Source organism: Ambystoma mexicanum, unplaced genomic scaffold, assembly GCF_040938575.1.
Source record: "Ambystoma mexicanum isolate Mex_15411 unplaced genomic scaffold, UKY_AmexF1_1 Mex_scaf45, whole genome shotgun sequence".
Classification (NCBI taxonomy): domain Eukaryota; kingdom Metazoa; phylum Chordata; class Amphibia; order Caudata; family Ambystomatidae; genus Ambystoma; species Ambystoma mexicanum.
In genome coordinates, this window is record NW_027182461.1 from 12,778 (window position 1) to 40,734 (window position 27,957).

The 27,957-nt window shown below is 57.0% G+C and overlaps 4 protein-coding genes across 4 annotated transcripts; all 4 read right to left on the reverse strand.

Moving 5' to 3' along the window:
- Window positions 1-1,400: 1,400 nt before the first annotated feature.
- LOC138559160 (histone H1-like) lies at window positions 1,401-2,178 on the reverse strand. Its single transcript, XM_069642725.1, has one exon. The coding sequence runs from the start codon at window positions 2,128-2,130 to the stop codon at window positions 1,462-1,464; it is 669 nt and encodes a 222-aa protein (XP_069498826.1). The 5' UTR covers window positions 2,131-2,178; the 3' UTR covers window positions 1,401-1,461.
- Window positions 2,179-9,184: 7,006 nt separating this feature from the next.
- On the reverse strand, window positions 9,185-9,867 carry LOC138559143 (histone H1-like). The gene has a single exon (XM_069642708.1). It carries the CDS (start codon window positions 9,865-9,867, stop codon window positions 9,199-9,201), a length of 669 nt encoding a protein of 222 aa, XP_069498809.1. The 3' UTR covers window positions 9,185-9,198.
- A 7,117-nt stretch (window positions 9,868-16,984) lies between these two features.
- LOC138559144 (histone H1-like) lies at window positions 16,985-17,762 on the reverse strand. Its single transcript, XM_069642709.1, has one exon. It carries the CDS (start codon window positions 17,712-17,714, stop codon window positions 17,046-17,048), a length of 669 nt encoding a protein of 222 aa, XP_069498810.1. The 5' UTR covers window positions 17,715-17,762; the 3' UTR covers window positions 16,985-17,045.
- Window positions 17,763-24,878: 7,116 nt separating this feature from the next.
- On the reverse strand, window positions 24,879-25,561 carry LOC138559156 (histone H1-like). The gene has a single exon (XM_069642721.1). It carries the CDS (start codon window positions 25,559-25,561, stop codon window positions 24,893-24,895), a length of 669 nt encoding a protein of 222 aa, XP_069498822.1. The 3' UTR covers window positions 24,879-24,892.
- Window positions 25,562-27,957: the final 2,396 nt, after the last annotated feature.

Consider the following 27,957-nt stretch of genomic DNA (forward strand, 5'->3'; position numbering starts at 1 on the left):
CTGGAGGGCCTTCCATGCCACGGAAAAGCCCTGTGAACTATGGGGCCAAATGGATGTTTGGCTTTTGCCTCTGAAGCCAAAAGCTCGCCCGAGCTACGAGCGTAGCCAAGCGAAGAGCAGGGGCGGATAGGAGCAGCTCGTCTGTGACAATGTGGCGGCTCTTAAAAGAGCCTTTGTGGTGTTTTCTGCGGTTGTTGCGGTGCTGCCGTGTGCCTCAAGCCCTCTCGCCCCGGATGCGGCGGGCCAGCTGGATGTCCTTGGGCATGATGGTGACCCGCTTGGCGTGGATGGCGCAGAGGTTGGTGTCCTCAAAGAGCCCAACCAGGTAGGCCTCGCTGGCCTCCTGCAGGGCCATGACGGCCGAGCTCTGGAAGCGCAGGTCGGTCTTGAAGTCCTGGGCGATTTCTCGCACCAGGCGCTGGAAGGGCAGCTTTCGGATGAGCAGCTCGGTGGATTTCTGGTAGCGGCGGATCTCCCTCAGAGCCACAGTGCCGGGTCGGTAGCGGTGAGGTTTCTTGACGCCGCCAGTGGCGGGGGCGCTCTTCCGGGCAGCCTTGGTGGCCAGCTGCTTGCGAGGCGCCTTGCCTCCTGTGGACTTGCGGGCGGTCTGCTTAGTACGGGCCATGGCAGCGCTGCTAGATCTGCTTTCTCTCTACGAGATACAATGGCGCTCCTCTGGCGGGGAGCTGGTATATGAAGACCAAGCTCTCCTCTCATTGGCTGAGGCGATAACAGGCGCAGGTTTGAAAAAAGCCCGCGTTGTGCTGTGATTGGTCGCTGTCCGAAGGTATGGCTATGAAGCGGTGACGCAGGAATGGGAAGCCTTCGATTGGCTGGCTGGCCCAACAATAAACAGGAAGCAAAAAGAGATTGCCGTGGGTTGTGCTCAGCCTTTCATGAGTCGCTGTGGACAGATAAAATAGCCCCACCACCCAGCCCTTGCGTGCCCCAATTCAACCTCCCACCAGCCTTCAGACCGGTGGCAAGCGAGAGTGGCAAATCAGCCTCTGAAGTCTGCCCCCCCGCCCCCCGCGCTGACATTTCACACTACCATCATCATCTTTGCCGGCGGCCAGCCCAATGGCAGCGCCTCGAAACACTGCGGTTATGATGAGGGGAGGGGCGGGGGGGGGGAGGAGGAGGAGGAGGAGGAGGAGGTGGCGGGGGGGTTGTGCCAGATCACATGCCTCAACATCTGTGCACACGATGCCCTTATGTCTCAACTGGTGGGGGCTTATAGGTGGGGGCGCACTGGCCACGGTCACGCATGGCGTCCGAAGCGAGTGGAGACTCTCGCCGCGGGGCCCGGTACATGTTGGCTTTCAAACATGCCGTTGTATATCGCAGTACGCGTCTGGCAAGAGGCATGAGCTAGCTCGCTTTTCAGATGCTGTGGGCGGCTCTTAAAAGAGCCTTTGTGTTTTTTTGTGTGTGTTTTTTGAAGGGTCTCGGCGAAAGCCTCTACTTCTTCTTGGGTGCAGCCTTTTTGGGCTTTGCCGCTTTGGGTTTGACGGCCTTGGGCTTCACGACCTTGGCTGGGCTCTTCTTTGCCGCTTTCGCCTTCACGGCTTTGGCTTTTGCGGGGCTCTTGGCGGCCTTCTTGGCTGGAGCAGCTTTGGGCTTTTTAGGGCTCTTGGCTCCTGCTGGTTTCTTCACCTTCTTGGGACTCTTCTTGACTCCGGCGGGAGCCTTTTTGGGTTTCTTGGCAGCACCGGCAGGCTTCTTTGCTGCGGGCGTCTTGCTCTTCACCGCCGCTTTCTTGGCCGCCTTCTCCTTGCCCTGCGACTGCTTCTTGTTGAGCTTGAAGGATCCAGAGGCACCGGTGCCCTTGAGCTGGGCTAGGGCTCCTTTGCTCACCAGGCTCTTGACGGCAAGCTTGACTCTGCTGTTGTTCTTGTCCACGTCGTATCCCTGGGCGCTCAGAGCCTTCTTGATGGCGGGCAGGGAGAGTCCCTTCCTCTCAGTGGAGGCAGCCACGACCTTGACGACGAGGTCGGCCACGCTGGGCCCCGTGGGCTTTTTGGCCTTGGCAGCGCCGGCTGCTTTCTTCTGCGTCGTCTTCTTCTTGGGTGCGGCGGCGGCGGCAGGTTCCGCCGGCGGAGCCACAGCAGCGGGAGCAGTTTCAGCCATTGTTCTGCAGGAGGACTCGGTCAGCGCGCTCACAGATCAGATCAGATCAGTAATGGGCGGCCCGGCAAGCGGCGTGCATATATAGGGAGGAGCTTCCTTCTGATTGGTCCACAGAAGGGGAGGCAGGTCCCAGCTCACAGCACCGTCCCTGCGAACGACACACTGTGTTTCCTCCGCCTAAATGATCCATTTTTTAATAGCGACACGCATACATTTATGTCATTTTACATGTGTCACCAGGACCGCAACATCTCCCAGCTCTTACACAAAAGTAGCTTCCCCTTGGCAGGGCCTCGGCTCCCTTGCAAGCGTCTTGTAAAGCCGGCATGCCGCCTTCAGCTGCGACAGGAACATGGGCAAACTTTGTTTTCCGCTTCATATTCGACCTCTCTTGCTCACCTCCCACGCATAGCAGCGCGAGCATATCCTTTTTCCCTTCTTTCCCTACGGTGCCTGATCAAGTCTGCTCCCCTCACCGCCCGGGGACCGAAGGAAAAGCGCACCGAAGAGGAAGGAAATAACACAGCTCTGAGAGTGTGTGTTAGCCAAGGCTAGAAACGCCCCTTGAAAATGGACACAGGGCTCCATGCCCAGAGCGGCTCTATGTTTTTGGAGTTCAATCCTGGCGCGCGCCCGCGCGCCTGTGTGTGTGTGAGATTTCTTTTTTTTGTTTTTTGTTTTTACTTTATTAGCTTTAATTCGACAAAAAGGTCATAAAAGCTACACACAGATATCCAAACCACAAATGCAACAACATCGTAATCACTTAGCTCATGAATCACTTCCAATCGGAAAACAAATTCGTCATGTTGCCAGAGGAAGCAAATGAAAGCGGGATCAGCATTTTACCAAAATTGACAGCCAATGCAAATGGGTTTCTCTACCCCAAAGCATTATTCTACTCCCTTAGCCTTTCTCGTGTGTATTTTTCCTTCCCAACTCAAATAACTAGCAGTAGCAAGAACAGCCTCTACGCCTGCAGTGTCCGGGCATATTGCCATGGCATCACCTACTGACCTGCAGGCCGCGCCTTAGAAACAAAGGCTTCAAAAAGCGCTTCCTCAGTGGCTTAGTGGCCGGACAGAGTAATAAGTAATGTTGAACAGTCTCCTCGGGCTCGCCTCAAAGAATACATGATGTTGAAACGGCATTGTTCCATCTATGCCGAAATGCGGCAATTGGCAGAATTCCAATACGGAACTTTAGGTGTAGAGCCCTTTCCCACCCAAGGGAGGCGTAATCCAGGTACTCTTCGCAACCCGCCCGTTTCTAAATTCTAACATATCGGGCCAGCTGTTCCGAGGCCCTGGATTTCCCCAAAATGTCCCCTGCCGGGCCTTTGCCCCTGCTGCACTCTTAATCACTTCCTTGGAAACAGATGTAATCGCTGAGGGATTTGACCAGCACTCCCCCAAACCCAGCAAACCCAAATAGCTTTTCACGTGACCAGCCCACTCTAAAGGACCGCTCCCGTGCTGGGACAAAACATCCACAAGTGCCTGATTTCATGTTTCGTGGGGTTATCCTTGCTTCCAGGGTTCAATTGCTGGGCCCATTTGCTGGCAGCCAGCCTCTGAAACCAGATTGTCTTTGCATTCTACATGCATGCAGGGGCCGTGTTTGCTTGCAGTCACTTTACCCTACATGATCTCGGGCCTTCTGCCCCCTCGTCCCAGTCCATGTCCTTTTCACACAGACACTGGCCTCGACCATGAAGGAGCATGCTCGGGCGTGGCAGGCCGGGCACACGGGGGGGCGTGCCACCCAAAGGTGGAACCTCCAATATGCGGGACAGGAAGGGCAGAAATCAGCGCTTGGGGCACACGCAGGGAGAAGCGTTGGCAGGGACGGCCCTGCCCCGCCTAGGGCTAGGGAGGTGAGCCCGCTCGGCAAGACCCTCCGGCCTAGGGGCCTGGGCAAGTACCGACGTGCTTAAACACAGTAAGAACTGTGAATGGGGAGACACCTCCTACGCCGTGACCGACTCGTGCAGACGGGAGGAGAATCCTCCACACGCAGAGGCGAGCCGCTGTGGATACGTCCTGGAGGGCCCGAGCCAGCGGTTGGCCTAGCCAAAGCGAGACCCGCTAGCTGGAGGCTACAAGGCGGGAGCTCTGACCGAGCAGGTATTAGAGAGTCTTTTTTATTTTGGATGTGTGTTTTCAGACTTTTGAGCACGTGAGACTTTGGAGAATGGTAGAAGAAAATAGTTAAACAAAATTAATATCAAAGAGGCCCCGGGTCAGGAGCGGAGCCAAGACGGGAAGAAAACCGCCTTCCCCGGGGGCGCGACGGCTAGAGAACAGTGGTGGGCCCGGCGCCCAGCGACCGACGCCGAGACTAGGGAACAGGAAGGAGCCAGAGTCCCCGAGCCCCACCCGGCGAGTGCCTGTACCGACCAGACGAGCACAAACAGCGATGCAAACACTCCCAACGTGAGGACGGGAGGGAGGGCTGTAAACGTTGGGGGCAAAGACTGGAGAAGCCGTCCACGGCAGGAGAGGCTGGGAAAATGGACGGCCACAAGACCCAGGTAAGACCGAGCGTGAGAGGGGCTCGAATACTGCATGTCACCGCTGGAGAAGCCGCCAAGCGTGTGAAAGTCTGAAAGAGCGGAACGGGCCCACGACCCAAGCAAAAGAGAGTGAAAGAGATACAAATACTGCATATCACGGCTGGAGAAGCCGCCCAACGTACGACATTCTGAAAGGGGTGGAACGGGCGTGCGAGCCAAGTTAAACAGAGGGGAAGAGATCCAAACACGGTCTACCAAGGCTGGGGTATCCGCCCCAGTACTAGATCCTAAGAGAAGCGAATGGGCACCCGCCCTGTGAACAAAGGAGGGCAATGGATGCGCGTGCTTGTTGCCAAGGCTGGGAAAGCCGACAAATATACGAGATGAATTGGACTGAGAGCCAATAACCCTGCCAAAGAGCCACAGGACTTGACTTTGGGGAGTCCCGGTGCCATAAAGGTGGGATCTGGAGAAGTGTGGGCTGTGCAAATGAGCCCTCTACGAGTCGGGCCAGACAGACGCGCACTTCCGAGGCTATTGTGCAAGCCTCCTTTTCCTTTTAGCGAGGTTTTCTAACGTGGGAGGGCCAGTCAGCAACTAGGAGTGTGGACTCAGGCAGGGCTCTTTCATTCTTGGACTTCGACGGGCGCCCTTTGTTTTTGTTTTAGAAGGCAGGGAACTTCCCTCATAGCGGGAGAGCCGATAGGCGTGTTTCTTTTATCTGAATAAACAAGTCTCCACCAAGACCCACTGTAGTCCGAGTCCATCTTCTGGTTCGCCACAGGGCCTGACCCTTCTGAGGAAGCCTCAGCCCCACTTTGATCTTCCTTTCTCCTCTTCTCATCGCTGGGAGGAGAGGCCTGTCCTTGGGGACACTGGGCTGGGTTTCTGGGAGAAGCAGCAGCAGCAGCAGCAGCAGCTGCAGCAGCCAGCCAGCCAGGCGTTCTGGCCCCTGCCCCGAAAGCCTGACGAACGCCTGACAAACGCCACTGTGCTTTGCCCTTGACGGGCAAAATTCCCAGCAGACCCCACTGGGCACAGCACCTGAGCAAGTTAGAGTGAGGTTTGAGAGAGAGGGCCCTCCGCCTGCCCACCAAAACACTAAAAGGAAAGAAAGGGAAAAAAAAGGGTGAAATGGGCCACTCTGGGTTTCATATCTCGGCCAGGCCTTCCTTTCTTGGAGTCAAACGGTTCATGCATGCCTCCCAGGAACCCTTGCACTTCCCTTAGGGTAATGAGTGGAATCCCCAGACAGGTCCCTCCCCTCATCTGCCACTCTCCCAACATGGTGTACAATGTATCTATCTATCTCAGTGAGAGGGCTTGGCAGTGGCAAAGCAAGGAAGTGAGACGGGCAGCTCTCTGCAGAGGCCAGTGGTAGGTAGGAGTGTGGGGAGGAGGCCATGGTGGGCCTTGACGCTTTGCGTGCCTCACTAACTAACTAACTAACCAGCAACTCTCTGACCAGCATGACGCGCGCAGAGGCCTCCGGCAACGCTCACCCCATTCACACGCTCAGGAGAATGGGTAGAGGGGCAAACTGAGCAGGACACAGACACCTGGCTCTCCCTTCTGGATACACAAACCCCGAGTGCAGTTGCCCCCTTGCGTTAAAGGGCGGCGCTGTGGTCAACCCCGAATGCGTTCAAAGGGTAAATCAATCGGAAAGCCTGCCCCTCGGCGAGAGCGAGAAGCCCTAGCGCACTGGAGGGGATTCGGGCCGGCTTGGCCCCGACCCCGATATGATATGATAGGACATATGGCATTTATAAAGGCGCCTATACACAAGTGTTTCAAGGCGCGACTGGTAGCCAGGCCCATTCTAGGCAAGAGCCAGCGCTCCTCATAGCCACGGGGGCAGAAGGCACAGCCGTGTGAAAGACCTTACCTTCGGCATAGGATTTTGCCTTCTCCTGCAGGTACATTCTGGGCGCAAAGAAAGAATTGTCAAGTAGGACACAAAAACGCCATGTGCTTGCTCTGATCTCTTTCTTCATTCACACACAAGCGACATTCATAAAATCAGTGTGCAAGACTCGCCTGAGGTTTTTTTTCAAGGCGCTGGCTTGCTAGTCAAAACATAAACCTTGCACGCCCCTCTACTTTGGCTCAGGCGGGCCAGAGTATGGTGCTTAAGCAGAGTGCAGATGAGCAGCTCGGTCGGGGAGGGTGTGGGCGGCTCTTAAAAGAGCCTTTGGTGTTGTGGTGTCGGAACGAGAGGTGGGGTCCGGTGGGGGGTGGGGGTCTGCTCAGCCCCCGAATCCGTAGAGGGTGCGTCCCTGGCGCTTCAGGGCATAGACCACATCCATGGCGGTGACCGTCTTCCTCTTGGCGTGCTCGGTGTAGGTGACGGCATCCCGGATCACGTTCTCCAGGAAGACCTTCAGCACGCCCCGGGTCTCCTCGTAGATGAGGCCGGAGATGCGCTTGACTCCGCCACGGCGGGCCAGGCGGCGGATGGCGGGCTTGGTGATGCCCTGGATGTTGTCTCGCAGCACTTTCCTGTGCCTCTTGGCGCCGCCTTTGCCGAGCCCTTTCCCTCCTTTGCCGCGTCCAGACATGCTGACTCTTCTCTTCTTCACAAGCGAGCGGAGAATGACGGGTTCAGCGCCTGAGCCGCTCCTTATATGCACCCATGGCGGACCAGAGGGAGGGCTGCTGGCGGTCGTGCGCAGGGCCGGGTGGGCGGGGAGACGGCAGCGTTTCGAAATGACCGCGCTTACTAGCCGTTGGTCTCTGGGCGGGGTAGCGTAGGTGGGAGAGCCTGCCAAACAAAGAACTCACAGCCAGCTGCCGCTTCTGATGGTTTAGGGGCAGGCACCATGCCGTCGGCGGCATCCCCCGCCTCCCCACTTGCCCCCACGGCGCGTTGCAAACACTGATCAGAAAAGGAGCTGCTTCCAAGCGCTTCAGAGTCAGGGCACCCTGCACTCTCTTCCGAGCACTCAAGAGGACCGCTGACCACGGGCGCAAACCTGGCATGGTGCGTAAATAATGCCTGCGGCTACCGTGGGGGGGGGGGGGGACCCCGGGTGTGCCCGGCAGGTGAATAAGTAATGCATCTTGGGCATACCTCAAATCCCCCCCTCCGTCACCCAACACTGGAGGGCCTTCCATGCCACGGAAAAGCCCTGTGAACTATGGGGCCAAATGGATGTTTGGCTTTTGCCTCTGAAGCCAAAAGCTCGCCCGAGCTACGAGCGTAGCCAAGCGAAGAGCAGGGGCGGATAGGAGCAGCTCGTCTGTGACAATGTGGCGGCTCTTAAAAGAGCCTTTGTGGTGTTTTCTGCGGTTGTTGCGGTGCTGCCGTGTGCCTCAAGCCCTCTCGCCCCGGATGCGGCGGGCCAGCTGGATGTCCTTGGGCATGATGGTGACCCGCTTGGCGTGGATGGCGCAGAGGTTGGTGTCCTCAAAGAGCCCAACCAGGTAGGCCTCGCTGGCCTCCTGCAGGGCCATGACGGCCGAGCTCTGGAAGCGCAGGTCGGTCTTGAAGTCCTGGGCGATTTCTCGCACCAGGCGCTGGAAGGGCAGCTTTCGGATGAGCAGCTCGGTGGATTTCTGGTAGCGGCGGATCTCCCTCAGAGCCACAGTGCCGGGTCGGTAGCGGTGAGGTTTCTTGACGCCGCCAGTGGCGGGGGCGCTCTTCCGGGCAGCCTTGGTGGCCAGCTGCTTGCGAGGCGCCTTGCCTCCTGTGGACTTGCGGGCGGTCTGCTTAGTACGGGCCATGGCAGCGCTGCTAGATCTGCTTTCTCTCTACGAGATACAATGGCGCTCCTCTGGCGGGGAGCTGGTATATGAAGACCAAGCTCTCCTCTCATTGGCTGAGGCGATAACAGGCGCAGGTTTGAAAAAAGCCCGCGTTGTGCTGTGATTGGTCGCTGTCCGAAGGTATGGCTATGAAGCGGTGACGCAGGAATGGGAAGCCTTCGATTGGCTGGCTGGCCCAACAATAAACAGGAAGCAAAAAGAGATTGCCGTGGGTTGTGCTCAGCCTTTCATGAGTCGCTGTGGACAGATAAAATAGCCCCACCACCCAGCCCTTGCGTGCCCCAATTCAACCTCCCACCAGCCTTCAGACCGGTGGCAAGCGAGAGTGGCAAATCAGCCTCTGAAGTCTGCCCCCCCGCCCCCCGCGCTGACATTTCACACTACCATCATCATCTTTGCCGGCGGCCAGCCCAATGGCAGCGCCTCGAAACACTGCGGTTATGATGAGGGGAGGGGCGGGGGGGGGGAGGAGGAGGAGGAGGTGGCGGGGGGGTTGTGCCAGATCACATGCCTCAACATCTGTGCACACGATGCCCTTATGTCTCAACTGGTGGGGGCTTATAGGTGGGGGCGCACTGGCCACGGTCACGCATGGCGTCCGAAGCGAGTGGAGACTCTCGCCGCGGGGCCCGGTACATGTTGGCTTTCAAACATGCCGTTGTATATCGCAGTACGCGTCTGGCAAGAGGCATGAGCTAGCTCGCTTTTCAGATGCTGTGGGCGGCTCTTAAAAGAGCCTTTGTGTTTTTTTGTGTGTGTTTTTTGAAGGGTCTCGGCGAAAGCCTCTACTTCTTCTTGGGTGCAGCCTTTTTGGGCTTTGCCGCTTTGGGTTTGACGGCCTTGGGCTTCACGACCTTGGCTGGGCTCTTCTTTGCCGCTTTCGCCTTCACGGCTTTGGCTTTTGCGGGGCTCTTGGCGGCCTTCTTGGCTGGAGCAGCTTTGGGCTTTTTAGGGCTCTTGGCTCCTGCTGGTTTCTTCACCTTCTTGGGACTCTTCTTGACTCCGGCGGGAGCCTTTTTGGGTTTCTTGGCAGCACCGGCAGGCTTCTTTGCTGCGGGCGTCTTGCTCTTCACCGCCGCTTTCTTGGCCGCCTTCTCCTTGCCCTGCGACTGCTTCTTGTTGAGCTTGAAGGATCCAGAGGCACCGGTGCCCTTGAGCTGGGCTAGGGCTCCTTTGCTCACCAGGCTCTTGACGGCAAGCTTGACTCTGCTGTTGTTCTTGTCCACGTCGTATCCCTGGGCGCTCAGAGCCTTCTTGATGGCGGGCAGGGAGAGTCCCTTCCTCTCAGTGGAGGCAGCCACGACCTTGACGACGAGGTCGGCCACGCTGGGCCCCGTGGGCTTTTTGGCCTTGGCAGCGCCGGCTGCTTTCTTCTGCGTCGTCTTCTTCTTGGGTGCGGCGGCGGCGGCAGGTTCCGCCGGCGGAGCCACAGCAGCGGGAGCAGTTTCAGCCATTGTTCTGCAGGAGGACTCGGTCAGCGCGCTCACAGATCAGATCAGATCAGTAATGGGCGGCCCGGCAAGCGGCGTGCATATATAGGGAGGAGCTTCCTTCTGATTGGTCCACAGAAGGGGAGGCAGGTCCCAGCTCACAGCACCGTCCCTGCGAACGACACACTGTGTTTCCTCCGCCTAAATGATCCATTTTTTAATAGCGACACGCATACATTTATGTCATTTTACATGTGTCACCAGGACCGCAACATCTCCCAGCTCTTACACAAAAGTAGCTTCCCCTTGGCAGGGCCTCGGCTCCCTTGCAAGCGTCTTGTAAAGCCGGCATGCCGCCTTCAGCTGCGACAGGAACATGGGCAAACTTTGTTTTCCGCTTCATATTCGACCTCTCTTGCTCACCTCCCACGCATAGCAGCGCGAGCATATCCTTTTTCCCTTCTTTCCCTACGGTGCCTGATCAAGTCTGCTCCCCTCACCGCCCGGGGACCGAAGGAAAAGCGCACCGAAGAGGAAGGAAATAACACAGCTCTGAGAGTGTGTGTTAGCCAAGGCTAGAAACGCCCCTTGAAAATGGACACAGGGCTCCATGCCCAGAGCGGCTCTATGTTTTTGGAGTTCAATCCTGGCGCGCGCCCGCGCGCCTGTGTGTGTGTGAGATTTCTTTTTTTTGTTTTTTGTTTTTACTTTATTAGCTTTAATTCGACAAAAAGGTCATAAAAGCTACACACAGATATCCAAACCACAAATGCAACAACATCGTAATCACTTAGCTCATGAATCACTTCCAATCGGAAAACAAATTCGTCATGTTGCCAGAGGAAGCAAATGAAAGCGGGATCAGCATTTTACCAAAATTGACAGCCAATGCAAATGGGTTTCTCTACCCCAAAGCATTATTCTACTCCCTTAGCCTTTCTCGTGTGTATTTTTCCTTCCCAACTCAAATAACTAGCAGTAGCAAGAACAGCCTCTACGCCTGCAGTGTCCGGGCATATTGCCATGGCATCACCTACTGACCTGCAGGCCGCGCCTTAGAAACAAAGGCTTCAAAAAGCGCTTCCTCAGTGGCTTAGTGGCCGGACAGAGTAATAAGTAATGTTGAACAGTCTCCTCGGGCTCGCCTCAAAGAATACATGATGTTGAAACGGCATTGTTCCATCTATGCCGAAATGCGGCAATTGGCAGAATTCCAATACGGAACTTTAGGTGTAGAGCCCTTTCCCACCCAAGGGAGGCGTAATCCAGGTACTCTTCGCAACCCGCCCGTTTCTAAATTCTAACATATCGGGCCAGCTGTTCCGAGGCCCTGGATTTCCCCAAAATGTCCCCTGCCGGGCCTTTGCCCCTGCTGCACTCTTAATCACTTCCTTGGAAACAGATGTAATCGCTGAGGGATTTGACCGGCACTCCCCCAAACCCAGCAAACCCAAATAGCTTTTCACGTGACCAGCCCACTCTAAAGGACCGCTCCCGTGCTGGGACAAAACATCCACAAGTGCCTGATTTCATGTTTCGTGGGGTTATCCTTGCTTCCAGGGTTCAATTGCTGGGCCCATTTGCTGGCAGCCAGCCTCTGAAACCAGATTGTCTTTGCATTCTACATGCATGCAGGGGCCGTGTTTGCTTGCAGTCACTTTACCCTACATGATCTCGGGCCTTCTGCCCCCTCGTCCCAGTCCATGTCCTTTTCACACAGACACTGGCCTCGACCATGAAGGAGCATGCTCGGGCGTGGCAGGCCGGGCACACGGGGGGGCGTGCCACCCAAAGGTGGAACCTCCAATATGCGGGACAGGAAGGGCAGAAATCAGCGCTTGGGGCACACGCAGGGAGAAGCGTTGGCAGGGACGGCCCTGCCCCGCCTAGGGCTAGGGAGGTGAGCCCGCTCGGCAAGACCCTCCGGCCTAGGGGCCTGGGCAAGTACCGACGTGCTTAAACACAGTAAGAACTGTGAATGGGGAGACACCTCCTACGCCGTGACCGACTCGTGCAGACGGGAGGAGAATCCTCCACACGCAGAGGCGAGCCGCTGTGGATACGTCCTGGAGGGCCCGAGCCAGCGGTTGGCCTAGCCAAAGCGAGACCCGCTAGCTGGAGGCTACAAGGCGGGAGCTCTGACCGAGCAGGTATTAGAGAGTCTTTTTTATTTTGGATGTGTGTTTTCAGACTTTTGAGCACGTGAGACTTTGGAGAATGGTAGAAGAAAATAGTTAAACAAAATTAATATCAAAGAGGCCCCGGGTCAGGAGCGGAGCCAAGACGGGAAGAAAACCGCCTTCCCCGGGGGCGCGACGGCTAGAGAACAGTGGTGGGCCCGGCGCCCAGCGACCGACGCCGAGACTAGGGAACAGGAAGGAGCCAGAGTCCCCGAGCCCCACCCGGCGAGTGCCTGTACCGACCAGACGAGCACAAACAGCGATGCAAACACTCCCAACGTGAGGACGGGAGGGAGGGCTGTAAACGTTGGGGGCAAAGACTGGAGAAGCCGTCCACGGCAGGAGAGGCTGGGAAAATGGACGGCCACAAGACCCAGGTAAGACCGAGCGTGAGAGGGGCTCGAATACTGCATGTCACCGCTGGAGAAGCCGCCAAGCGTGTGAAAGTCTGAAAGAGCGGAACGGGCCCACGACCCAAGCAAAAGAGAGTGAAAGAGATACAAATACTGCATATCACGGCTGGAGAAGCCGCCCAACGTACGACATTCTGAAAGGGGTGGAACGGGCGTGCGAGCCAAGTTAAACAGAGGGGAAGAGATCCAAACACGGTCTACCAAGGCTGGGGTATCCGCCCCAGTACTAGATCCTAAGAGAAGCGAATGGGCACCCGCCCTGTGAACAAAGGAGGGCAATGGATGCGCGTGCTTGTTGCCAAGGCTGGGAAAGCCGACAAATATACGAGATGAATTGGACTGAGAGCCAATAACCCTGCCAAAGAGCCACAGGACTTGACTTTGGGGAGTCCCGGTGCCATAAAGGTGGGATCTGGAGAAGTGTGGGCTGTGCAAATGAGCCCTCTACGAGTCGGGCCAGACAGACGCGCACTTCCGAGGCTATTGTGCAAGCCTCCTTTTCCTTTTAGCGAGGTTTTCTAACGTGGGAGGGCCAGTCAGCAACTAGGAGTGTGGACTCAGGCAGGGCTCTTTCATTCTTGGACTTCGACGGGCGCCCTTTGTTTTTGTTTTAGAAGGCAGGGAACTTCCCTCATAGCGGGAGAGCCGATAGGCGTGTTTCTTTTATCTGAATAAACAAGTCTCCACCAAGACCCACTGTAGTCCGAGTCCATCTTCTGGTTCGCCACAGGGCCTGACCCTTCTGAGTCCGAGTCCATCTTCTGGTTCGCGACAGGGCCTGACCCTTCTGAGGAAGCCTCAGCCCCACTTTGATCTTCCTTTCTCCTCTTCTCATCGCTGGGAGGAGAGGCCTGTCCTTGGGGACACTGGGCTGGGTTTCTGGGAGAAGCAGCAGCAGCAGCAGCAGCAGCAGCAGCAGCAGCTGCAGCAGCCAGCCAGCCAGCCAGCCAGCCAGGCGTTCTGGCCCCTGCCCCGAAAGCCTGACGAACGCCTGACAAACGCCACTGTGCTTTGCCCTTGACGGGCTTTGCCCTTGACGGGCAAAATTCCCAGCAGACCCCACTGGGCACAGCACCTGAGCAAGTTAGAGTGAGGTTTGAGAGAGAGGGCCCTCCGCCTGCCCACCAAAACACTAAAAGGAAAGAAAGGGAAAAAAAAGGGTGAAATGGGCCACTCTGGGTTTCATATCTCGGCCAGGCCTTCCTTTCTTGGAGTCAAACGGTTCATGCATGCCTCCCAGGAACCCTTGCACTTCCCTTAGGGTAATGAGTGGAATCCCCAGACAGGTCCCTCCCCTCATCTGCCACTCTCCCAACACGGTGTACAATGTATCTATCTATCTCAGTGAGAGGGCTTGGCAGTGGCAAAGCAAGGAAGTGAGACGGGCAGCTCTCTGCAGAGGCCAGTGGTAGGTAGGAGTGTGGGGAGGAGGCCATGGTGGGCCTTGACGCTTTGCGTGCCTCACTAACTAACTAACTAACCAGCAACTCTCTGACCAGCATGACGCGCGCAGAGGCCTCCGGCAACGCTCACCCCATTCACACGCTCAGGAGAATGGGTAGAGGGGCAAACTGAGCAGGACACAGACACCTGGCTCTCCCTTCTGGATACACAAACCCCGAGTGCAGTTGCCCCCTTGCGTTAAAGGGCGGCGCTGTGGTCAACCCCGAATGCGTTCAAAGGGTAAATCAATCGGAAAGCCTGCCCCTCGGCGAGAGCGAGAAGCCCTAGCGCACTGGAGGGGATTCGGGCCGGCTTGGCCCCGATCCCGATATGATATGATAGGACATATGGCATTTATAAAGGCGCCTATACACAAGTGTTTCAAGGCGCGACTGGTAGCCAGGCCCATTCTAGGCAAGAGCCAGCGCTCCTCATAGCCACGGGGGCAGAAGGCACAGCCGTGTGAAAGACCTTACCTTCGGCATAGGATTTTGCCTTCTCCTGCAGGTACATTCTGGGCGCAAAGAAAGAATTGTCAAGTAGGACACAAAAACGCCATGTGCTTGCTCTGATCTCTTTCTTCATTCACACACAAGCGACATTCATAAAATCAGTGTGCAAGACTCGCCTGAGGTTTTTTTTCAAGGCGCTGGCTTGCTAGTCAAAACATAAACCTTGCACGCCCCTCTACTTTGGCTCAGGCGGGCCAGAGTATGGTGCTTAAGCAGAGTGCAGATGAGCAGCTCGGTCGGGGAGGGTGTGGGCGGCTCTTAAAAGAGCCTTTGGTGTTGTGGTGTCGGAACGAGAGGTGGGGTCCGGTGGGGGGTGGGGGTCTGCTCAGCCCCCGAATCCGTAGAGGGTGCGTCCCTGGCGCTTCAGGGCATAGACCACATCCATGGCGGTGACCGTCTTCCTCTTGGCGTGCTCGGTGTAGGTGACGGCATCCCGGATCACGTTCTCCAGGAAGACCTTCAGCACGCCCCGGGTCTCCTCGTAGATGAGGCCGGAGATGCGCTTGACTCCGCCACGGCGGGCCAGGCGGCGGATGGCGGGCTTGGTGATGCCCTGGATGTTGTCTCGCAGCACTTTCCTGTGCCTCTTGGCGCCGCCTTTGCCGAGCCCTTTCCCTCCTTTGCCGCGTCCAGACATGCTGACTCTTCTCTTCTTCACAAGCGAGCGGAGAATGACGGGTTCAGCGCCTGAGCCGCTCCTTATATGCACCCATGGCGGACCAGAGGGAGGGCTGCTGGCGGTCGTGCGCAGCACGGTCTGCGCAGGGCCGGGTGGGCGGGGAGACGGCAGCGTTTCGAAATGACCGCGCTTACTAGCCGTTGGTCTCTGGGCGGGGTAGCGTAGGTGGGAGAGCCTGCCAAACAAAGAACTCACAGCCAGCTGCCGCTTCTGATGGTTTAGGGGCAGGCACCATGCCGTCGGCGGCATCCCCCGCCTCCCCACTTGCCCCCACGGCGCGTTGCAAACACTGATCAGAAAAGGAGCTGCTTCCAAGCGCTTCAGAGTCAGGGCACCCTGCACTCTCTTCCGAGCACTCAAGAGGACCGCTGACCACGGGCGCAAACCTGGCATGGTGCGTAAATAATGCCTGCGGCTACCGTGGGGGGGGGGGGGGGGACCCCGGGTGTGCCCGGCAGGTGAATAAGTAATGCATCTTGGGCATACCTCAAATCCCCCCCTCCGTCACCCAACACTGGAGGGCCTTCCATGCCACGGAAAAGCCCTGTGAACTATGGGGCCAAATGGATGTTTGGCTTTTGCCTCTGAAGCCAAAAGCTCGCCCGAGCTACGAGCGTAGCCAAGCGAAGAGCAGGGGCGGATAGGAGCAGCTCGTCTGTGACAATGTGGCGGCTCTTAAAAGAGCCTTTGTGGTGTTTTCTGCGGTTGTTGCGGTGCTGCCGTGTGCCTCAAGCCCTCTCGCCCCGGATGCGGCGGGCCAGCTGGATGTCCTTGGGCATGATGGTGACCCGCTTGGCGTGGATGGCGCAGAGGTTGGTGTCCTCAAAGAGCCCAACCAGGTAGGCCTCGCTGGCCTCCTGCAGGGCCATGACGGCCGAGCTCTGGAAGCGCAGGTCGGTCTTGAAGTCCTGGGCGATTTCTCGCACCAGGCGCTGGAAGGGCAGCTTTCGGATGAGCAGCTCGGTGGATTTCTGGTAGCGGCGGATCTCCCTCAGAGCCACAGTGCCGGGTCGGTAGCGGTGAGGTTTCTTGACGCCGCCAGTGGCGGGGGCGCTCTTCCGGGCAGCCTTGGTGGCCAGCTGCTTGCGAGGCGCCTTGCCTCCTGTGGACTTGCGGGCGGTCTGCTTAGTACGGGCCATGGCAGCGCTGCTAGATCTGCTTTCTCTCTACGAGATACAATGGCGCTCCTCTGGCGGGGAGCTGGTATATGAAGACCAAGCTCTCCTCTCATTGGCTGAGGCGATAACAGGCGCAGGTTTGAAAAAAGCCCGCGTTGTGCTGTGATTGGTCGCTGTCCGAAGGTATGGCTATGAAGCGGTGACGCAGGAATGGGAAGCCTTCGATTGGCTGGCTGGCCCAACAATAAACAGGAAGCAAAAAGAGATTGCCGTGGGTTGTGCTCAGCCTTTCATGAGTCGCTGTGGACAGATAAAATAGCCCCACCACCCAGCCCTTGCGTGCCCCAATTCAACCTCCCACCAGCCTTCAGACCGGTGGCAAGCGAGAGTGGCAAATCAGCCTCTGAAGTCTGCCCCCCCGCCCCCCGCGCTGACATTTCACACTACCATCATCATCTTTGCCGGCGGCCAGCCCAATGGCAGCGCCTCGAAACACTGCGGTTATGATGAGGGGAGGGGCGGGGGGGGGGAGGAGGAGGAGGAGGAGGAGGAGGTGGCGGGGGGGTTGTGCCAGATCACATGCCTCAACATCTGTGCACACGATGCCCTTATGTCTCAACTGGTGGGGGCTTATAGGTGGGGGCGCACTGGCCACGGTCACGCATGGCGTCCGAAGCGAGTGGAGACTCTCGCCGCGGGGCCCGGTACATGTTGGCTTTCAAACATGCCGTTGTATATCGCAGTACGCGTCTGGCAAGAGGCATGAGCTAGCTCGCTTTTCAGATGCTGTGGGCGGCTCTTAAAAGAGCCTTTGTGTTTTTTTGTGTGTGTTTTTTGAAGGGTCTCGGCGAAAGCCTCTACTTCTTCTTGGGTGCAGCCTTTTTGGGCTTTGCCGCTTTGGGTTTGACGGCCTTGGGCTTCACGACCTTGGCTGGGCTCTTCTTTGCCGCTTTCGCCTTCACGGCTTTGGCTTTTGCGGGGCTCTTGGCGGCCTTCTTGGCTGGAGCAGCTTTGGGCTTTTTAGGGCTCTTGGCTCCTGCTGGTTTCTTCACCTTCTTGGGACTCTTCTTGACTCCGGCGGGAGCCTTTTTGGGTTTCTTGGCAGCACCGGCAGGCTTCTTTGCTGCGGGCGTCTTGCTCTTCACCGCCGCTTTCTTGGCCGCCTTCTCCTTGCCCTGCGACTGCTTCTTGTTGAGCTTGAAGGATCCAGAGGCACCGGTGCCCTTGAGCTGGGCTAGGGCTCCTTTGCTCACCAGGCTCTTGACGGCAAGCTTGACTCTGCTGTTGTTCTTGTCCACGTCGTATCCCTGGGCGCTCAGAGCCTTCTTGATGGCGGGCAGGGAGAGTCCCTTCCTCTCAGTGGAGGCAGCCACGACCTTGACGACGAGGTCGGCCACGCTGGGCCCCGTGGGCTTTTTGGCCTTGGCAGCGCCGGCTGCTTTCTTCTGCGTCGTCTTCTTCTTGGGTGCGGCGGCGGCGGCAGGTTCCGCCGGCGGAGCCACAGCAGCGGGAGCAGTTTCAGCCATTGTTCTGCAGGAGGACTCGGTCAGCGCGCTCACAGATCAGATCAGATCAGTAATGGGCGGCCCGGCAAGCGGCGTGCATATATAGGGAGGAGCTTCCTTCTGATTGGTCCACAGAAGGGGAGGCAGGTCCCAGCTCACAGCACCGTCCCTGCGAACGACACACTGTGTTTCCTCCGCCTAAATGATCCATTTTTTAATAGCGACACGCATACATTTATGTCATTTTACATGTGTCACCAGGACCGCAACATCTCCCAGCTCTTACACAAAAGTAGCTTCCCCTTGGCAGGGCCTCGGCTCCCTTGCAAGCGTCTTGTAAAGCCGGCATGCCGCCTTCAGCTGCGACAGGAACATGGGCAAACTTTGTTTTCCGCTTCATATTCGACCTCTCTTGCTCACCTCCCACGCATAGCAGCGCGAGCATATCCTTTTTCCCTTCTTTCCCTACGGTGCCTGATCAAGTCTGCTCCCCTCACCGCCCGGGGACCGAAGGAAAAGCGCACCGAAGAGGAAGGAAATAACACAGCTCTGAGAGTGTGTGTTAGCCAAGGCTAGAAACGCCCCTTGAAAATGGACACAGGGCTCCATGCCCAGAGCGGCTCTATGTTTTTGGAGTTCAATCCTGGCGCGCGCCCGCGCGCCTGTGTGTGTGTGAGATTTCTTTTTTTTGTTTTTTGTTTTTACTTTATTAGCTTTAATTCGACAAAAAGGTCATAAAAGCTACACACAGATATCCAAACCACAAATGCAACAACATCGTAATCACTTAGCTCATGAATCACTTCCAATCGGAAAACAAATTCGTCATGTTGCCAGAGGAAGCAAATGAAAGCGGGATCAGCATTTTACCAAAATTGACAGCCAATGCAAATGGGTTTCTCTACCCCAAAGCATTATTCTACTCCCTTAGCCTTTCTCGTGTGTATTTTTCCTTCCCAACTCAAATAACTAGCAGTAGCAAGAACAGCCTCTACGCCTGCAGTGTCCGGGCATATTGCCATGGCATCACCTACTGACCTGCAGGCCGCGCCTTAGAAACAAAGGCTTCAAAAAGCGCTTCCTCAGTGGCTTAGTGGCCGGACAGAGTAATAAGTAATGTTGAACAGTCTCCTCGGGCTCGCCTCAAAGAATACATGATGTTGAAACGGCATTGTTCCATCTATGCCGAAATGCGGCAATTGGCAGAATTCCAATACGGAACTTTAGGTGTAGAGCCCTTTCCCACCCAAGGGAGGCGTAATCCAGGTACTCTTCGCAACCCGCCCGTTTCTAAATTCTAACATATCGGGCCAGCTGTTCCGAGGCCCTGGATTTCCCCAAAATGTCCCCTGCCGGGCCTTTGCCCCTGCTGCACTCTTAATCACTTCCTTGGAAACAGATGTAATCGCTGAGGGATTTGACCGGCACTCCCCCAAACCCAGCAAACCCAAATAGCTTTTCACGTGACCAGCCCACTCTAAAGGACCGCTCCCGTGCTGGGACAAAACATCCACAAGTGCCTGATTTCATGTTTCGTGGGGTTATCCTTGCTTCCAGGGTTCAATTGCTGGGCCCATTTGCTGGCAGCCAGCCTCTGAAACCAGATTGTCTTTGCATTCTACATGCATGCAGGGGCCGTGTTTGCTTGCAGTCACTTTACCCTACATGATCTCGGGCCTTCTGCCCCCTCGTCCCAGTCCATGTCCTTTTCACACAGACACTGGCCTCGACCATGAAGGAGCATGCTCGGGCGTGGCAGGCCGGGCACACGGGGGGGCGTGCCACCCAAAGGTGGAACCTCCAATATGCGGGACAGGAAGGGCAGAAATCAGCGCTTGGGTCACACGCAGGGAGAAGCGTTGGCAGGGACGGCCCTGCCCCGCCTAGGGCTAGGGAGGTGAGCCCGCTCGGCAAGACCCTCCGGCCTAGGGGCCTGGGCAAGTACCGACGTGCTTAAACACAGTAAGAACTGTGAATGGGGAGACACCTCCTACGCCGTGACCGACTCGTGCAGACGGGAGGAGAATCCTCCACACGCAGAGGCGAGCCGCTGTGGATACGTCCTGGAGGGCCCGAGCCAGCGGTTGGCCTAGCCAAAGCGAGACCCGCTAGCTGGAGGCTACAAGGCGGGAGCTCTGACCGAGCAGGTATTAGAGAGTCTTTTTTATTTTGGATGTGTGTTTTCAGACTTTTGAGCACGTGAGACTTTGGAGAATGGTAGAAGAAAATAGTTAAACAAAATTAATATCAAAGAGGCCCCGGGTCAGGAGCGGAGCCAAGACGGGAAGAAAACCGCCTTCCCCGGGGGCGCGACGGCTAGAGAACAGTGGTGGGCCCGGCGCCCAGCGACCGACGCCGAGACTAGGGAACAGGAAGGAGCCAGAGTCCCCGAGCCCCACCCGGCGAGTGCCTGTACCGACCAGACGAGCACAAACAGCGATGCAAACACTCCCAACGTGAGGACGGGAGGGAGGGCTGTAAACGTTGGGGGCAAAGACTGGAGAAGCCGTCCACGGCAGGAGAGGCTGGGAAAATGGACGGCCACAAGACCCAGGTAAGACCGAGCGTGAGAGGGGCTCGAATACTGCATGTCACCGCTGGAGAAGCCGCCAAGCGTGTGAAAGTCTGAAAGAGCGGAACGGGCCCACGACCCAAGCAAAAGAGAGTGAAAGAGATACAAATACTGCATATCACGGCTGGAGAAGCCGCCCAACGTACGACATTCTGAAAGGGGTGGAACGGGCGTGCGAGCCAAGTTAAACAGAGGGGAAGAGATCCAAACACGGTCTACCAAGGCTGGGGTATCCGCCCCAGTACTAGATCCTAAGAGAAGCGAATGGGCACCCGCCCTGTGAACAAAGGAGGGCAATGGATGCGCGTGCTTGTTGCCAAGGCTGGGAAAGCCGACAAATATACGAGATGAATTGGACTGAGAGCCAATAACCCTGCCAAAGAGCCACAGGACTTGACTTTGGGGAGTCCCGGTGCCATAAAGGTGGGATCTGGAGAAGTGTGGGCTGTGCAAATGAGCCCTCTACGAGTCGGGCCAGACAGACGCGCACTTCCGAGGCTATTGTGCAAGCCTCCTTTTCCTTTTAGCGAGGTTTTCTAACGTGGGAGGGCCAGTCAGCAACTAGGAGTGTGGACTCAGGCAGGGCTCTTTCATTCTTGGACTTCGACGGGCGCCCTTTGTTTTTGTTTTAGAAGGCAGGGAACTTCCCTCATAGCGGGAGAGCCGATAGGCGTGTTTCTTTTATCTGAATAAACAAGTCTCCACCAAGACCCACTGTAGTCCGAGTCCATCTTCTGGTTCGCCACAGGGCCTGACCCTTCTGAGTCCGAGTCCATCTTCTGGTTCGCGACAGGGCCTGACCCTTCTGAGGAAGCCTCAGCCCCACTTTGATCTTCCTTTCTCCTCTTCTCATCGCTGGGAGGAGAGGCCTGTCCTTGGGGACACTGGGCTGGGTTTCTGGGAGAAGCAGCAGCAGCAGCAGCAGCAGCAGCAGCAGCAGCAGCAGCTGCAGCAGCCAGCCAGCCAGCCAGCCAGCCAGGCGTTCTGGCCCCTGCCCCGAAAGCCTGACGAACGCCTGACAAACGCCACTGTGCTTTGCCCTTGACGGGCTTTGCCCTTGACGGGCAAAATTCCCAGCAGACCCCACTGGGCACAGCACCTGAGCAAGTTAGAGTGAGGTTTGAGAGAGAGGGCCCTCCGCCTGCCCACCAAAACACTAAAAGGAAAGAAAGGGAAAAAAAAGGGTGAAATGGGCCACTCTGGGTTTCATATCTCGGCCAGGCCTTCCTTTCTTGGAGTCAAACGGTTCATGCATGCCTCCCAGGAACCCTTGCACTTCCCTTAGGGTAATGAGTGGAATCCCCAGACAGGTCCCTCCCCTCATCTGCCACTCTCCCAACACGGTGTACAATGTATCTATCTATCTCAGTGAGAGGGCTTGGCAGTGGCAAAGCAAGGAAGTGAGACGGGCAGCTCTCTGCAGAGGCCAGTGGTAGGTAGGAGTGTGGGGAGGAGGCCATGGTGGGCCTTGACGCTTTGCGTGCCTCACTAACTAACTAACCAGCAACTCTCTGACCAGCATGACGCGCGCAGAGGCCTCCGGCAACGCTCACCCCATTCACACGCTCAGGAGAATGGGTAGAGGGGCAAACTGAGCAGGACACAGACACCTGGCTCTCCCTTCTGGATACACAAACCCCGAGTGCAGTTGCCCCCTTGCGTTAAAGGGCGGCGCTGTGGTCAACCCCGAATGCGTTCAAAGGGTAAATCAATCGGAAAGCCTGCCCCTCGGCGAGAGCGAGAAGCCCTAGCGCACTGGAGGGGATTCGGGCCGGCTTGGCCCCGATCCCGATATGATATGATAGGACATATGGCATTTATAAAGGCGCCTATACACAAGTGTTTCAAGGCGCGACTGGTAGCCAGGCCCATTCTAGGCAAGAGCCAGCGCTCCTCATAGCCACGGGGGCAGAAGGCACAGCCGTGTGAAAGACCTTACCTTCGGCATAGGATTTTGCCTTCTCCTGCAGGTACATTCTGGGCGCAAAGAAAGAATTGTCAAGTAGGACACAAAAACGCCATGTGCTTGCTCTGATCTCTTTCTTCATTCACACACAAGCGACATTCATAAAATCAGTGTGCAAGACTCGCCTGAGGTTTTTTTTCAAGGCGCTGGCTTGCTAGTCAAAACATAAACCTTGCACGCCCCTCTACTTTGGCTCAGGCGGGCCAGAGTATGGTGCTTAAGCAGAGTGCAGATGAGCAGCTCGGTCGGGGAGGGTGTGGGCGGCTCTTAAAAGAGCCTTTGGTGTTGTGGTGTCGGAACGAGAGGTGGGGTCCGGTGGGGGGTGGGGGTCTGCTCAGCCCCCGAATCCGTAGAGGGTGCGTCCCTGGCGCTTCAGGGCATAGACCACATCCATGGCGGTGACCGTCTTCCTCTTGGCGTGCTCGGTGTAGGTGACGGCATCCCGGATCACGTTCTCCAGGAAGACCTTCAGCACGCCCCGGGTCTCCTCGTAGATGAGGCCGGAGATGCGCTTGACTCCGCCACGGCGGGCCAGGCGGCGGATGGCGGGCTTGGTGATGCCCTGGATGTTGTCTCGCAGCACTTTCCTGTGCCTCTTGGCGCCGCCTTTGCCGAGCCCTTTCCCTCCTTTGCCGCGTCCAGACATGCTGACTCTTCTCTTCTTCACAAGCGAGCGGAGAATGACGGGTTCAGCGCCTGAGCCGCTCCTTATATGCACCCATGGCGGACCAGAGGGAGGGCTGCTGGCGGTCGTGCGCAGCACGGTCTGCGCAGGGCCGGGTGGGCGGGGAGACGGCAGCGTTTCGAAATGACCGCGCTTACTAGCCGTTGGTCTCTGGGCGGGGTAGCGTAGGTGGGAGAGCCTGCCAAACAAAGAACTCACAGCCAGCTGCCGCTTCTGATGGTTTAGGGGCAGGCACCATGCCGTCGGCGGCATCCCCCGCCTCCCCACTTGCCCCCACGGCGCGTTGCAAACACTGATCAGAAAAGGAGCTGCTTCCAAGCGCTTCAGAGTCAGGGCACCCTGCACTCTCTTCCGAGCACTCAAGAGGACCGCTGACCACGGGCGCAAACCTGGCATGGTGCGTAAATAATGCCTGCGGCTACCGTGGGGGGGGGGGGGGGACCCCGGGTGTGCCCGGCAGGTGAATAAGTAATGCATCTTGGGCATACCTCAAATCCCCCCCTCCGTCACCCAACACTGGAGGGCCTTCCATGCCACGGAAAAGCCCTGTGAACTATGGGGCCAAATGGATGTTTGGCTTTTGCCTCTGAAGCCAAAAGCTCGCCCGAGCTACGAGCGTAGCCAAGCGAAGAGCAGGGGCGGATAGGAGCAGCTCGTCTGTGACAATGTGGCGGCTCTTAAAAGAGCCTTTGTGGTGTTTTCTGCGGTTGTTGCGGTGCTGCCGTGTGCCTCAAGCCCTCTCGCCCCGGATGCGGCGGGCCAGCTGGATGTCCTTGGGCATGATGGTGACCCGCTTGGCGTGGATGGCGCAGAGGTTGGTGTCCTCAAAGAGCCCAACCAGGTAGGCCTCGCTGGCCTCCTGCAGGGCCATGACGGCCGAGCTCTGGAAGCGCAGGTCGGTCTTGAAGTCCTGGGCGATTTCTCGCACCAGGCGCTGGAAGGGCAGCTTTCGGATGAGCAGCTCGGTGGATTTCTGGTAGCGGCGGATCTCCCTCAGAGCCACAGTGCCGGGTCGGTAGCGGTGAGGTTTCTTGACGCCGCCAGTGGCGGGGGCGCTCTTCCGGGCAGCCTTGGTGGCCAGCTGCTTGCGAGGCGCCTTGCCTCCTGTGGACTTGCGGGCGGTCTGCTTAGTACGGGCCATGGCAGCGCTGCTAGATCTGCTTTCTCTCTACGAGATACAATGGCGCTCCTCTGGCGGGGAGCTGGTATATGAAGACCAAGCTCTCCTCTCATTGGCTGAGGCGATAACAGGCGCAGGTTTGAAAAAAGCCCGCGTTGTGCTGTGATTGGTCGCTGTCCGAAGGTATGGCTATGAAGCGGTGACGCAGGAATGGGAAGCCTTCGATTGGCTGGCTGGCCCAACAATAAACAGGAAGCAAAAAGAGATTGCCGTGGGTTGTGCTCAGCCTTTCATGAGTCGCTGTGGACAGATAAAATAGCCCCACCACCCAGCCCTTGCGTGCCCCAATTCAACCTCCCACCAGCCTTCAGACCGGTGGCAAGCGAGAGTGGCAAATCAGCCTCTGAAGTCTGCCCCCCCGCCCCCCGCGCTGACATTTCACACTACCATCATCATCTTTGCCGGCGGCCAGCCCAATGGCAGCGCCTCGAAACACTGCGGTTATGATGAGGGGAGGGGCGGGGGGGGGAGGAGGAGGAGGAGGAGGAGGAGGTGGCGGGGGGGTTGTGCCAGATCACATGCCTCAACATCTGTGCACACGATGCCCTTATGTCTCAACTGGTGGGGGCTTATAGGTGGGGGCGCACTGGCCACGGTCACGCATGGCGTCCGAAGCGAGTGGAGACTCTCGCCGCGGGGCCCGGTACATGTTGGCTTTCAAACATGCCGTTGTATATCGCAGTACGCGTCTGGCAAGAGGCATGAGCTAGCTCGCTTTTCAGATGCTGTGGGCGGCTCTTAAAAGAGCCTTTGTGTTTTTTTGTGTGTGTTTTTTGAAGGGTCTCGGCGAAAGCCTCTACTTCTTCTTGGGTGCAGCCTTTTTGGGCTTTGCCGCTTTGGGTTTGACGGCCTTGGGCTTCACGACCTTGGCTGGGCTCTTCTTTGCCGCTTTCGCCTTCACGGCTTTGGCTTTTGCGGGGCTCTTGGCGGCCTTCTTGGCTGGAGCAGCTTTGGGCTTTTTAGGGCTCTTGGCTCCTGCTGGTTTCTTCACCTTCTTGGGACTCTTCTTGACTCCGGCGGGAGCCTTTTTGGGTTTCTTGGCAGCACCGGCAGGCTTCTTTGCTGCGGGCGTCTTGCTCTTCACCGCCGCTTTCTTGGCCGCCTTCTCCTTGCCCTGCGACTGCTTCTTGTTGAGCTTGAAGGATCCAGAGGCACCGGTGCCCTTGAGCTGGGCTAGGGCTCCTTTGCTCACCAGGCTCTTGACGGCAAGCTTGACTCTGCTGTTGTTCTTGTCCACGTCGTATCCCTGGGCGCTCAGAGCCTTCTTGATGGCGGGCAGGGAGAGTCCCTTCCTCTCAGTGGAGGCAGCCACGACCTTGACGACGAGGTCGGCCACGCTGGGCCCCGTGGGCTTTTTGGCCTTGGCAGCGCCGGCTGCTTTCTTCTGCGTCGTCTTCTTCTTGGGTGCGGCGGCGGCGGCAGGTTCCGCCGGCGGAGCCACAGCAGCGGGAGCAGTTTCAGCCATTGTTCTGCAGGAGGACTCGGTCAGCGCGCTCACAGATCAGATCAGATCAGTAATGGGCGGCCCGGCAAGCGGCGTGCATATATAGGGAGGAGCTTCCTTCTGATTGGTCCACAGAAGGGGAGGCAGGTCCCAGCTCACAGCACCGTCCCTGCGAACGACACACTGTGTTTCCTCCGCCTAAATGATCCATTTTTTAATAGCGACACGCATACATTTATGTCATTTTACATGTGTCACCAGGACCGCAACATCTCCCAGCTCTTACACAAAAGTAGCTTCCCCTTGGCAGGGCCTCGGCTCCCTTGCAAGCGTCTTGTAAAGCCGGCATGCCGCCTTCAGCTGCGACAGGAACATGGGCAAACTTTGTTTTCCGCTTCATATTCGACCTCTCTTGCTCACCTCCCACGCATAGCAGCGCGAGCATATCCTTTTTCCCTTCTTTCCCTACGGTGCCTGATCAAGTCTGCTCCCCTCACCGCCCGGGGACCGAAGGAAAAGCGCACCGAAGAGGAAGGAAATAACACAGCTCTGAGAGTGTGTGTTAGCCAAGGCTAGAAACGCCCCTTGAAAATGGACACAGGGCTCCATGCCCAGAGCGGCTCTATGTTTTTGGAGTTCAATCCTGGCGCGCGCCCGCGCGCCTGTGTGTGTGTGAGATTTCTTTTTTTTGTTTTTTGTTTTTACTTTATTAGCTTTAATTCGACAAAAAGGTCATAAAAGCTACACACAGATATCCAAACCACAAATGCAACAACATCGTAATCACTTAGCTCATGAATCACTTCCAATCGGAAAACAAATTCGTCATGTTGCCAGAGGAAGCAAATGAAAGCGGGATCAGCATTTTACCAAAATTGACAGCCAATGCAAATGGGTTTCTCTACCCCAAAGCATTATTCTACTCCCTTAGCCTTTCTCGTGTGTATTTTTCCTTCCCAACTCAAATAACTAGCAGTAGCAAGAACAGCCTCTACGCCTGCAGTGTCCGGGCATATTGCCATGGCATCACCTACTGACCTGCAGGCCGCGCCTTAGAAACAAAGGCTTCAAAAAGCGCTTCCTCAGTGGCTTAGTGGCCGGACAGAGTAATAAGTAATGTTGAACAGTCTCCTCGGGCTCGCCTCAAAGAATACATGATGTTGAAACGGCATTGTTCCATCTATGCCGAAATGCGGCAATTGGCAGAATTCCAATACGGAACTTTAGGTGTAGAGCCCTTTCCCACCCAAGGGAGGCGTAATCCAGGTACTCTTCGCAACCCGCCCGTTTCTAAATTCTAACATATCGGGCCAGCTGTTCCGAGGCCCTGGATTTCCCCAAAATGTCCCCTGCCGGGCCTTTGCCCCTGCTGCACTCTTAATCACTTCCTTGGAAACAGATGTAATCGCTGAGGGATTTGACCAGCACTCCCCCAAACCCAGCAAACCCAAATAGCTTTTCACGTGACCAGCCCACTCTAAAGGACCGCTCCCGTGCTGGGACAAAACATCCACAAGTGCCTGATTTCATGTTTCGTGGGGTTATCCTTGCTTCCAGGGTTCAATTGCTGGGCCCATTTGCTGGCAGCCAGCCTCTGAAACCAGATTGTCTTTGCATTCTACATGCATGCAGGGGCCGTGTTTGCTTGCAGTCACTTTACCCTACATGATCTCGGGCCTTCTGCCCCCTCGTCCCAGTCCATGTCCTTTTCACACAGACACTGGCCTCGACCATGAAGGAGCATGCTCGGGCGTGGCAGGCCGGGCACACGGGGGGGCGTGCCACCCAAAGGTGGAACCTCCAATATGCGGGACAGGAAGGGCAGAAATCAGCGCTTGGGGCACACGCAGGGAGAAGCGTTGGCAGGGACGGCCCTGCCCCGCCTAGGGCTAGGGAGGTGAGCCCGCTCGGCAAGACCCTCCGGCCTAGGGGCCTGGGCAAGTACCGACGTGCTTAAACACAGTAAGAACTGTGAATGGGGAGACACCTCCTACGCCGTGACCGACTCGTGCAGACGGGAGGAGAATCCTCCACACGCAGAGGCGAGCCGCTGTGGATACGTCCTGGAGGGCCCGAGCCAGCGGTTGGCCTAGCCAAAGCGAGACCCGCTAGCTGGAGGCTACAAGGCGGGAGCTCTGACCGAGCAGGTATTAGAGAGTCTTTTTTATTTTGGATGTGTGTTTTCAGACTTTTGAGCACGTGAGACTTTGGAGAATGGTAGAAGAAAATAGTTAAACAAAATTAATATCAAAGAGGCCCCGGGTCAGGAGCGGAGCCAAGACGGGAAGAAAACCGCCTTCCCCGGGGGCGCGACGGCTAGAGAACAGTGGTGGGCCCGGCGCCCAGCGACCGACGCCGAGACTAGGGAACAGGAAGGAGCCAGAGTCCCCGAGCCCCACCCGGCGAGTGCCTGTACC